This window comes from Anguilla anguilla, chromosome 14 (assembly GCF_013347855.1).
Source record: "Anguilla anguilla isolate fAngAng1 chromosome 14, fAngAng1.pri, whole genome shotgun sequence".
NCBI classification, from domain to species: domain Eukaryota; kingdom Metazoa; phylum Chordata; class Actinopteri; order Anguilliformes; family Anguillidae; genus Anguilla; species Anguilla anguilla.
This window is the reverse complement of record NC_049214.1, coordinates 8003402-8016092: the sequence shown is the minus strand read 5'-3', so window position 1 is coordinate 8016092 and position 12691 is coordinate 8003402. Positions and strand designations below refer to the sequence as shown.

At 44.6% G+C, this 12691-nt stretch overlaps 1 protein-coding gene across 2 annotated transcripts in view; it reads left to right on the top strand.

Moving 5' to 3' along the window:
• Positions 1 to 12691, top strand: part of pde8b (phosphodiesterase 8B) — a 53370-nt gene that overhangs the window by 35382 nt on the left and 5297 nt on the right. For both annotated transcript variants that reach the window (XM_035390484.1, XM_035390483.1), the window contains exons 7-18: positions 39 to 117; positions 786 to 926; positions 1246 to 1334; positions 1641 to 1695; positions 5484 to 5535; positions 5822 to 5953; positions 6470 to 6546; positions 6831 to 6995; positions 8077 to 8122; positions 8682 to 8811; positions 9528 to 9726; positions 10693 to 10910. In XM_035390484.1, the coding sequence (XP_035246375.1) occupies positions 39 to 117; positions 786 to 926; positions 1246 to 1334; positions 1641 to 1695; positions 5484 to 5535; positions 5822 to 5953; positions 6470 to 6546; positions 6831 to 6995; positions 8077 to 8122; positions 8682 to 8811; positions 9528 to 9726; positions 10693 to 10910 (1383 nt within the window). The remainder of the gene's footprint in view (positions 1 to 38; positions 118 to 785; positions 927 to 1245; positions 1335 to 1640; positions 1696 to 5483; positions 5536 to 5821; positions 5954 to 6469; positions 6547 to 6830; positions 6996 to 8076; positions 8123 to 8681; positions 8812 to 9527; positions 9727 to 10692; positions 10911 to 12691) is intronic.

Genomic DNA, 12691 nt, shown 5'->3' with positions numbered 1-12691 from the left:
GTTGAAGTCTGTGTGCATTGTGTGCTGATGTCTTTCAGGGCCTGTAACTCAGTATTCACTGCACTGGAACACTGCCAGGAGGCGGTAGAGATCACCAGTGAGGACCATGTCATACAGGTGAGAACAGGGACAGTTAGAGGGGCCCGGCGGACTCAGTGAGAGATCAGTCATGGGCCTAGTGGTCGGATCAGCATCCTCTCCCATTTCAGCCATAATTAAATGAAGGGCATCATGGCAAGCAGTAATTCTCCTTAAAACTGATTAAATCAAGGTCCTAAATCAATCATTCGAGGCACTCACTATTCTGTGTTTTTTGCTTTGTATGGAAAAACTGTATAAAAATTCCAGTAACAATTGTGGTCAATACGATTGCACGACATATAATCAAACTATGTGTGCAATCAAGGGAAATTTATGATAAAAGTGAATACTTTTGTAAGTAATTTATATATCGACCCATGAATGATATCTACAGTACTGGATTGGACTGAATAACAATCACGCACATTTGAAGCTGCAACAGAAAGTCTCTAATCTAAAATGGAGGATGTTACACTTAGCAGATTCCTCAGGTGATTTAAGGACTTATAAAACTGTAACAGGTACTGATGTACTAAACACATTCATTTTCTCAAGTGGGCTGACAACCGAACAGACTAACAAATGAAAAAATAAGTATTTCTCTTTAGTCTGCTGCATATCAAACCAATCAGTACATAAATTGCTGCGTTGAAATTGCATTTCAAAGATCAAGTGATGCATGCGCGTTTGTCCTTCTGCGACAGTACGTGAACCCCGCCTTTGAGAAGATGATGGGGTACCACAAAGGGGAGCTCATCGGCAAAGAGCTGATGGAACTGCCAAAGAGCGACAAAAATCGAGCCGACCTCCTGGACACAATTAACACCTGCATAAAGAAAGGCAAGGTCAGTGTGCTAACCACAGGGGCGAGGCGCTTAAAGAAGACCCCCCCCCCCCCTACCCCCCCACCCCCCATTAGCACGTCTCCACCCTGAATCCCGGAGTATTTTCTTTTGGTTTGATGGTCTGAACGGCTGTGCTGCAAGCAAGGTACAGGTAGAGCCGACTCAGGACCGGCGAATGTAATTAAAATGTAATGTAATTGCAAGCGGTTTATGCAGGGTCTCGCATTCATTACATTGATGGAATGGAATGAACGTGTCGTTAAAGGTAAGGTAAACCCTGCCCGTTTGTGCGCACGTGACAGTGTTTTCTCCTCCGTAGGAGTGGCAGGGCATTTACTATGCGAGGAGGAAGTGTGGCGACAGCATTCAGCAGCATGTTAAAATCACCCCTGTCGTCGGCCAAGGAGGGTAAGCCCCCGCGTCAGTCACTCCCACGCACTGCCGTTCTGCTTCCCCTCTCTGCAAGCCTGCAAATGCAGGTCTTTATGATGACTGTTGGATTAGGACTCAGTGCTGAGAAACAGTAACTTGCCAATGTTGAAAATCCACGAGAGTTAAACCTGTGAGCACAGATCCAGCTATTCCAGTGCCTTGACTTCTTAGTATTTTCCTTCTTCCCGAGGAGACTGAAATAATTGAGAGGCCTTTGAACTCTGTTGCATGTGGTTTGAGGCAGTGGTCGCCATATGCTTATTTCTGTTCTGCTCTTTTCAGGAAAATCCGACATTTTGTGTCAATCAAGAGACCACACAGTGACAACAATAAACAGGTGAAGCGATGTATTGCTTGTTACTTTGCCAAAATCCTGCCAGCCGGCTGATTATTGAAATGGCTGAAAAGCTCTGTCTCTGATTGTGACTTTCTTAGAACAATTAATTTTGAAGTTATTTGAGATACAGTGCTGAAAGCTCATAAGATAATACTCACAAGTTGTTTATAAGTCACAAGCAGAGCAGACATTCCTGGATGGCGGCCATGTTGGTACTAAAAGCTTTGACATATTGATACACCCAGCAGTTTACCTTCTGACATAGCTTCACGGGGTTGCAAACATTTTTAAGCAGATTGCATGTTTAGTCTCCTAATGTTGCAACATTGCTTGAATACACTCAGTGACACAGTAGATTCTAAGAGTCAATACCCACATACATAATTAAGTTTTAATTGTACATGGGGGATAAATGCAGTCATGTTTTCAAATATATATTTCAATACAAACATGTCAGTAGTGACTAAAAATTCAGCTAATCATCGTTTAATAACTTCATTATCATGGCTGCATACACGAGTAGCCTCTTAGAACTTGGGAGCTGTTAGGTGTCAAGAGCATGACATCATTCTTCTGATTCTCACATTAGTGGCATGAATGTTTACACTCTCTTGAACAAAACCACACCTACTTGAATGAAGAATGATTGCACACACCTTTTTGTGGTTCACACTGTAATATATAAATCAGTTCACACAAACTTGAAAACTTGCGCTGGCAACAGTATTCACGTTTTTATAATGTAGGCTATGTGTTCGATTGTGTATGACCAATTTTGTCAATAAATTCAATTTAGTTTTCATTTTTTCCAATAGTGCTTTTCATTTTGCATTTGACATTTCGAGAAGCAGCAGCTCCACTTGCTGTTATACTGATGCACAAATCATCAGTTTGGCCTGTTATGCCAAAGAATGTATGGATTTCGGTCCGGTTCAAAGCTAGCATGCTGCTAAAGAAGCAGAATCCCTGTTAAGGCTGAGTACGGCTGGCTGCCAGGGACCCAGGCTATTTTTACAAGTGTAAAGCCGAGTTCTGGCCAATAATAGATCTTTGCAGCTTTCATCTAGTGTGCTGAAGGTGCGTTGAATCAGCCTTGCTCATTTTTGCCGTTAGACAGATGGTATTCTCTTTACTGATTCTACGCATTGTGTGCGTCCGCTTCTTTGAAGAACATTATTTGCTTCTGGGAAGAGTGACAGACAGGCATCTCGATCCATGATATTGGGCCTTAGCATGATTCAGAATGATGTGCTGTACGGTGTGTTCCTTCCCTTTCCACAAAACGAAGGGGAGATAGTAGTGAAAAATTATAGTGTGTATGACAGTGACTGTACAGGACATTGAGGACAGATTCATAGGTTTGGTCACTCAAGCAGTGTAGCTATTATTACAAGCAACAATGACAGTTTTCTTAACATTGAACTGGTAAAGTGTGATGGATGTGTGTCTGTGGGTAAATTAAAGATTTGAAGCTTGCCCTAATTAAAGTAAACGCATGTAATTCCAAGTTATATATTAAATGTAGCAACAGTAAATTCTCATCTCATCCCTTTAGCTGATTGCTCTAAACGAGTGATTGCTGTGATGCAGCTCTGTGGCAGGAGACCGCCCATCGTAATGGTCCTGATGGGGCTGATGGGGTTGATAGGGCGGAGCGTGGGTCTGTCAGGAAAGTGCCTCGCATTAAGAGAAGTGCCCGGCCGAGAGGGGCGGGGCCGCTGGCAGGGGCCCCTCTGAGGGGGTGTGGACAGGAGATTATCCCACGCTGGTACGAGGCTCCATTAATGAGATTAGAGGTTACATTCACACAATCTCCTCGATAGATCGGGTATCTCCTTCTCCCACGTTTAACCCTCTAGGCGCTCTGGTAACACGAGCTGTGAGGCATTACATTTCCCACTGGCCTTGTTGTGAGGCAGTGAGTGGAGTGGCTCGCCGTGGCTCAGAGCTGCTGCTGGAGACACAAATGTTGAGGGCAGGCGGGTTTTAGAGGTTCAGTTGGATGATATTTTTGTCATACGTTCCTGTGGAAATTACTGCGCATGTATGCCAACTGTAAGCACACATGAGAGAGATGCAGAAGGGAACCGACCAGCGTAGATCACAGATGGTTCACGATGTTCATATTTACAAACCTGCTCAGGGATCTGTGAGTCCGTCCCATGGTCTGCCCCAAAGAGATGCAGCCTGCAGCTGTGTGATGCTGAGTATCAGCCGTTTAATGGCTAGCGCAGAGCGACTGTGGTCCAGGCGGTCGGCGCTGATTAGTGAAAGGGTCGTAAAGCGGGGTCGCTGAGGATTCCCCCGTGCCTCCAGCTTCCCTGGCCTGCGTTCCGGTCGAGTGACAGGCTCCCTGGCTGGCGCAGCGCACGGGGTTAGCACGCTAACGCGATGGCGAGAGTGATACGGTCAGCCCCGGGCGTCTCCTCAGCGCCCAAAATAACTTCTGTGTCATCGCACGACACCCTGGGCCAGCCCGTGGTGTGGGAATGTGTCTCCGAGCTACAGCTGTGCTCTGTGGGAATACTGGAGCCATTTAAAAGAGCCGGTAATCAGCCAATCAGTGTTTGTGATCGCATTCACATTTTACTACGCCACTGATGCTACTTTACTACATGTTTATAGTAGAGCATTAGCTTCTAACATAAGGAGACTCTGGTATTTCTATACCTGAAATAAGTGATAGGCCTGTTCTTTTAAAAATGAATCATTTTCATAGAGACACAAGAGTGTGATTCCCTATTTTCCCTGCTGCAGAAGTATTTGTGGTGAGCGTGGCTGAGGCCCTGCAGTACCTGTGCTGGAGGTGGGGCTTTGATTGGTCTGGATGGAAGTGTGCTGCCCTCCCATAGGCTGCTGCTGAGAGTTGCTCCCTTGCACAAGGAGCCTGGCCGCAGCATGCAATCGATCTTTCACTCTGCGTCTGAGCGTGCCACAGAAGAACTGGGATCACGTTGATCCTGGTTGTTTTCACTTTGAGTTGCTTGAGACAGGGGAGGTTTCATTTTCCACAGCAATGCAATGGGAGGGGAGGGGATGCCAGATTTTAGCCATCAGCGATCTCTGTTGAAATTAAAAAGGAAAGCGGAATCAGCAGCTCATGAGTTATATTTACTTGAGTTTGCTGAGGAAAACCAGGTTCTGGGTCATTATCAGAAGCTCATAGGCTGCCGTGGCTTCTGTCTCTTCTATTTCATCTCCACCCAAGACCCATGGTCACCAGTATAACTTTGGGTTCCGTGTAGTATTTGCTAGAATATTAACTGTACTTAACCTAATTAACTGCAATTAGATCACTTTGTTGGATCTGCAGGCCGTTTATATCACTTCATGCATTCCAAACACAAAATAGATGAACACCCAGGACAAACTGCACTCAAACATCTCATGGAATGCAAGTGGACCCAACTTATCTTTATAAGGTCTTAGTTAAATTTTGAAAACTGCATTTTCTGTTGCTGCAACCAATGTTTATTATCCCCCAGGCAGTGCTGATTTCGACACACAAAAGATTTAGAGTAGCCTGTATAAATGTCAGAATCCTTAGAAAAATATGCGTGTAGAACATTTCTCATCCGGAAACAGATTTGCCCTGTGAGTGACATTCTTAGTCAAAATGGTGTCTATCTGTTTTCACGGGAAGAGGTCCAAGAGTGTTTTCCCATACTGCTGTTCTCTGCTGCCGAGTTGACCACAGGGGTACGAGGTGACGGTAAATGTTGAAGAATGTGATGATGATGACTGCGTGTTGTGAACAGCAGATGCCAACCAGCTCCCTGTCTCTCTAGGTGCACAAGATCAGCCGGGATGAAAGACACAGTGGAGAAAATTCGCAATCAGGTAGCAGAGACATTTCTAATGTGTCTGAATACGTGGTTATGTCAGTTATATTGCAGTAATGACATTTGTCGTGTTGTATACGCATTGAAATTTGAATCCCAGCATTTAGGGGCTTGTACGGTATATGGTAGGTCTTTGTTTTTGTGTAATAGGGGATATGTTAAAAGGATTCTCAAACCTTCTTTGCAGAGGGGAATGACGTGTCATCCGTTTTATTTTTCCGTACTCTGTAATCATTGACTGTGCAAAAAAAGCTTTTGTTTCTGCATTAATTATTTTTCCCCAGAATGCCAGTCCCTGCGTCACAAGGACAGGAGGAAAGAGTCTGTTGACGTCAGGTCCATCAGCTCCCGGAGCAGCGACGGTACGGGCGCTATCTCCGCCTCTCCTCGGCCAGCGGAGCAGAGGAGGCCTCCCAGTAATTACTCCGCTCGGGTGGAGGGGAGTGAGTCAGACACGCCAGGGCCGTAATTCAGGAGGAGAGGCCTCAGAGACGTGGCGAATGCTGATGACATCATCAGCCCCCCTCTGACGCAGCCGGAGCTATTTTAAGGATATGGGCTGAGAGAGGTCTCCTTCTCTCTCTCTCTCTCTCTCTCTCTCTCTCTCTCTCTCTCTCTCTCTCTTTCTCCCTCTCTCTCTCTCTCTCTCTCTCTCTCTCTCTTTCTTTCTGTCTCTCTATCTCTCTCTCTCTCACTCTATGTCTCCACTGCAGTCCTTACAATTTTAGATAAGGGAATATTGTACGTATGTTAAGAGTAGTTCTACATCTAAAATTCATTATACTTTGCATTTTGCATGCAATTCAAACTGACAATACCTGCATAGCTTTTGAATAATATAACAGGTGTGGTGGTTCAGAATCACAGTTTGCTAACGGTCTTTGTGTCTTTATCTTTTTATTCACACAAAGGGCTATTCTCCTTTTTTTCAGCTCCGAGTTTACAGAATCGCAGGTACTCTTCCATGGCCAGGATCCATTCGATGACAATAGAGGCACCGATCACAAAGGCAAGCCCCCCCCCTCTCCCTCGCCCCCTCTGAGAAACAGACTCGTTCCTGTGACCCGCCATTCCTACAATCATCACCCATCTTAGCCGCTCCCACACGATAATTGGTTTCCTTCCCGCTGTTTAGCTCCACTTCCCAGACGTGAGCGCAGTGCTCGTGATCGCACGCGTGACTCCGTGCCACGCGCACTGAGAAAGAGGCTCTCTGTTCCAGGGCAGATGCCGCCCCCTGGGTGTTTTTGTGCCGTGCGCCAGTAGCTCGTTTTTGTGATCCGTGCCCTGCAGGTTATAAACATCATCAACGCGGCCCAGGAGAGCAGCCCGGTGACGGTTGCCGAGGCCCTGGACCGGGTTCTGGAGATCCTGAGGACCACCGAGCTGTACTCGCCCCAGCTGGCCTCCAAAGAGGACGACCCCCACACCAATGACCTCGTGGGGGGGCTCATGAGTGTGAGTGCGACAGGCTCCAACTCTGAGAGGTTCTTTTAGGAGGCGCTTAAAATGTGGAGCGTTGTAACTCTTATATGGTTATAGCATAAATTCCATATGTTTCTTTCTATATTACATTTCTTTGTTCTTCTGTGGTTTAAATCAAAATTGTATGAGGCTTAAAAGATTTTGGATATCTTGGCTGCATTTCGATAACACCCGTCTGAGGGGGATTCATAGTATTGCAAGATGAAGAGGTTAATCGGAATGAATGTGTAAAAAGTACTGATTGTGACGTATGAGCATTTCTAACTATCAGTAGCTGGTCGTGACTGAGAGTGATTGTTGTGTTAGCCCTACATAACCTCATTAGTCAGAGAGGTGTTAGGACACAGCTGATGAGATGATTTAATCTCTTCATTTTCCTGTTCAAGATCTCCTTTTGATGCCCAGTATATTTGAATGCATACTTCCATATATAAAATAGAGGTCTTTAAATGGTGGTAGGCTGACCCCCTACCTCTAGCAGTGGCATCTGAGGTGAAGGCTGTTTGTGTTTCCCATTTTGGCTCTTGTCTTTATTTTTTTACCAAAAGGGCCTCGTGCACCAGACAGTTACACTGTAGAGACATCTATGAACGCTATGAACATGCTATATAACCGCTCGTTTACAAAAATTAGCCACGTAGTGTGTTGAGGGGTGTGTCATGAAATGAATGTGAAACTATTAATCTTTCAGATGCTTTAAGGCAGTGGTGTCAAACTCGTGCCATGGAGGGCCGTGTGTATGCAGGTTTTCATTCCAGCCTCAGATCTTGATTATATAATTAGTTAAATTATTTGCTGAATTAGGGATGCAGGTTTGTGCACAATGGTGACCCGACGTCTATGGTGACCCGCATTGTCTAAATAAAAATTTTCTTATATTCTGTGCTTCAATGCAGTTAAACGCATATGGCTGAATGAGTAATTGGACTCAATTAAGGCAGCATTAATTGGTTGGAATGAAAACCTGCATACACACGGCCCTCCATGGCACGAGTTTGACACCACTGCTTTAAGGCATATGGGTGAAAAGCCTTAAACGTGCCTTCTTTTATAGGACGGTTTACGACGACTCTCTGGGAACGAATACGTCTTCTCAAAAAGTAAGAATGAAAGCAGGCACATCTTGATTTTTCAAGACACCTTTGTGACTAAATGCCAGTGTAAAGAGTTGAGCACACTGTGCACTACTGCAATAGTTCAGTTTTAGAACACCATGTGCAGTAACAGTATTGTACTCAGCATTATGTTGGCCTCATGTCTCAGAAGCTGTGAACAGTCTCTGCTGAAAGTATTACTCTATACATGTAAGTTTGATCATTCAACAGGATCTGTTTTCCACATTTGTGAAGAATAAATACATTCCTCCTCTACAGTAATGTGATTTAAGCTCATTATGCGATTTAATCAATTACAGAGTAGCAAGGCAATATTAAAAATTTCATAATCTCATAATATTTATTCAAGTCATGATTCACAGAAGGAGAACCACTTAAACTCCTTAATGTTCCGTTCCATTAGGAAAGACGTACCACTTTTCTCAGAAAAAGGCCGTATTGTGAACGTTCCATTATGACTGTGATAGAGGATCCGACGGTGCCAGCGTTGAGTCTGTCTCCTCCGTTATCTCTGTGCCCCTGTCCTCCGCGCGCCTCTCCGCAGATATCTCCCAGAGTCAGCTGGCCATGCCTGTCACCCTTAACGACGTCCCGCCCTCCATCGCGGAGATGCTGGACGGGGAGGATCACTGGGAGTTTAACATCCTGGAGCTGGAGGCTGCTACCCACAAGAGGTCTGAGGGGGAGCGGAAGAGGAGGAGAGAGGGGGCAGAGTAATGTGATAGAGAGAGAGGGAAAAAGGGAAAGGGAAATGGAGGGAGGCATAGAGAGAGGGGAGAATTGGAAATAAAGGGCAGAACAGATGGAGTGAGTAACAGACTTTGTCAGCTATATTTTGAACCTTTTTTTAATATAAAAATGCAGGTAATGCATTATTTGCATTTGGTCATTCTAGTTTTGCTTTTTGTTGCCGTTTGTTTCCTTTGGTTTTCTGTAAATTGTTTTTGAAACCACTCTGACTTCATTTGCATTTTAATTAGGCAAATTAAGTACTTGTGTAATTTAGAGAGGAGAGAGAGAAAGAGAGTGAGAGTGTGTGAGAGAGAGAGGAATGTGAGTGATACAGGGTGATGGAGGGGTGGTGATCAGATAGAAAAAAGTACTATCACCTTTGAAACTGCCTGAATTAAAAGCAAAGGCATACAACTGAATGTCCCTTACTAAATACAGATATCCACTGTAACGCTAACCCAGCTAACACAACATTTTATCACAAATGTTACTGGAATGTTTTGTCGATGTTATAACATTGCCACTACATGGCAACAGCATTTAGAGAATGTGCATTTGCATTAGCTGGGAGGGTCCTAATGAAATGTACCTGTCATTCAAAGGGCAGACCGTCATTCAAAGTCTTACCTGTGCATGTGCATGCTGCGTCTGTTCCCAGGCCCTTGACCTACCTCGGTTTGAAAATCTTCGCACGTTTCGGCATCTGCGAGTTCCTTAACTGTACGGAGGCCTTGTTGCGGTCCTGGCTCCAGGTCATCGAGGTCAACTACCACTCCTCCAACTCCTACCACAACTCCACGCACGCCGCGGACGTGCTCCACGCTACAGCTTACTTCCTGCGCAAGGAGAGGGTCAAGGTATGCGCCCAAAAGCCTCGCTGTGCCCTCCTCCTACGGACTGCGCTGACACTGATACTGAACGTCAGTGACTCTGATTGTTACTTTAGACTGAACATCAGAATATAAGATTGCATTCAGTACTGTCCAAGTTATACATTATGAAGATAAATATGTATTAGCCTTAATCTGTTACTATCCACTGTGAGACCAGTTCACTAGGAGAGAGACACTCTTCATTTTCCAAACTATACACAGGGTTCAGTTGCCAATCAAAAAGTGCTTGAACCTTTTCATTATTATTTATGATATCATGGGTTTGTTGGATACTCAATTCTAATTGGTGAATGAGCCACTATTATTGCTGTATACCACTGTTTCACACCAGGTAATATACGGCAACTAAAGTTAATATGGACTCGACGACTTTGGAAAAAAGGAAAATATAAAATGCTGCTCATGCTAGGAAGAGCTGACATTTCAGACCAGGCTGTCAGCATCCCAGAAGTGACCCCTTCAACATGACACACCACAATAAATAGAAGCAAAATAGCAAATGGAATGTTGCTAGGATGCAAAAAGTTTTTTTGTTGTTAGTTAGAACTGTTTTCATGGCTGAAGCTAGAAATGTACGAATATGAACAGTGAATTCAATTTGAACATGATTTTGAGGCAGATAATTTATTTGGCAAGTAGCCACTGAGGTAGGTAAGCAGGAAACTGTTCAGCGAGCTTGTCATTTTCAAATTAAGCCTCTTCAGAGTGATTAAGAATCAGAATTCGCATCACCCTCAGTGCTGATTTTGAAGCAGTCAGCTCACTTGCTGTGGATTGTCCCTTACATGCTATTTAAGGTATTATTGAATCAGTCGGCATCACAGATGTTATCGGTGCACTGTGGAGATCGGCTCCCGAGCGGTGACCGCAGCGGGGGGGGGGAGGGGAAAGGCGGTTCACCGCGGTGTCCTTCTGTCCCGCTTGGCCCAGGGCAGTCTGGATCAGATGGACGAGGTGGCGGCGCTGATCGCGGCCACCGTGCATGACGTGGACCACCCGGGCCGCACCAACTCCTTCCTGTGCAACGCGGGCAGCGAGCTGGCCATCCTGTATAACGACACGGCCGTGCTGGAGAGCCACCACGCCGCCCTGGCCTTCCAGCTGACCGTGCGCGACAGCAAGTGCAACATCTTCAAGAACATGGAGAGGTCTTTGCCCTCGCACAGCCCTACACATGCAGTGCAGAGAACAGGATTTGCTCCCCCTCCCCCCCTTCTGATTTCCTCTGTTTTTGTATATTTGTCACACTGAATGGTTTCAGATCTTTAGGCAAAATGTAATAGACACAATGGAAACTGAAAAATAGAATAAACACAGGACACATCATTGAAAATTATTTAACTTATTTAATGAAAAAACTTATCAAGCATCCATATCACCCATGTAAAAATGAATTGCCCTTAATCAACCAATTAACTAACTAATAATTAAATTCAGCTGATTGAACACAGCCAGGCTTAATTGCAGCGGTCCCTCTTGAATTGAAACCTCACTCATATTGAACCTTACCATCAGAACAAAGTCGTCACCACAAAGCTTCTAAAATCAAAGGAAATGAGAAAAAAAGTTAAATATATCAGTCTGGAAAGGGTTGGAATGTCATTTCTAAGGCTCTGGGACTTCACTGAACCACAGTGAGAGCCATTATATCCAAATAGAGAACACTTGGAACTGTGGTGAATCTTCCCAGGAGTAGCCAGCTTGCCTTAATTAGTCATAGGGCACAGCGACAACTCATCCATGAAGTCACAAAAATCCCAGAAGAATATCCAAAGAACTTGAACCCTCTCTTGTCTCAGCTCAGGTCAGTGTTCATGACTCCATAATAAGAAAGAGACTGGGCAAAAATGGGATTCATGGGAGAGTGGCTAGATGGAAGCCACTGCTAACCAAGAGGAACATCAATGCTCTTCTCAGATTTGCAAAAATGATCTGGATGATCCCCAAGCCTTTTGGGATAATGTTCTATGGACAGTTGAGTCAAAAGTGGAACTTTTTGGACGACACAGATCCCATTATGTCTGACATAAAGCAAATACAGCATTTCTCAGCGAGAACATCATACCCACAGTCAAACGTGGTTGTGGTAGTATGATGGTGTGGGGATACTTTGCTGCCCCAGGTTCTGGAAAACTTGCCATTATTGAAGGGGCCATGAATTCTGTACCAGAAACTTGAGAACCAGAGAATGTCCCATCATCTGTCCGTTAGCTGAAGCTGAAGTGTAATTGGGTTATGCAACAAGGCAATGGTCCAAAATACAAAACCAAGTTCACATCTGAATGGCTGAGAATAAACAAAATTAAAATTCTGGAGTGGCCTAGTTGATGTCCTGACTTGAACCCAATAGAGATGCTGTGGCAGGACCTGAAACAAGCGGTTCATGCTCGAAAACCGAACAATTTGCCTGAATTAAAGCAGTTTTGCAAAGAACCGTGGGCTAAAATTCCTCCACAGCAATATGAAAGACTTGTATCAAATTATCAGAAGGATTTTCTTGCGGTTTTTGCTGCTAAAGGTGGTGCAACCAGTATTTTAGTTCAAAGGGGCAATTACGTTTTCACGTGGATGATGTGGGTGTTTGGTAACTTTTTTTTCATTAAATGTGTTTGCTCAGGTTCCCTTTGTTGAATATAAAATTTTGTCTAAAGATCTGAAAACATTCAGTGTGACAAATATGCAATAACAAAGGAAATCAGGAAGGGGGCAAATACTTTTTCACAGCACTGTGTACTGTACATCAGTGGTACTGCAGGCCAGATCTAGATATTTCATGTGCTCCATATCAGGCACACCTGATGCAGCCAATCAAGAGCTTTATTAGTTGTATCAGGTCTGTTTTAGGTAGAACACATCAAACACCTGTATCCAACCGGGGGTACCGGGGGTCTGGTGACTGGTCCTAACCCTAACCCTCTGCCCGGCTGCA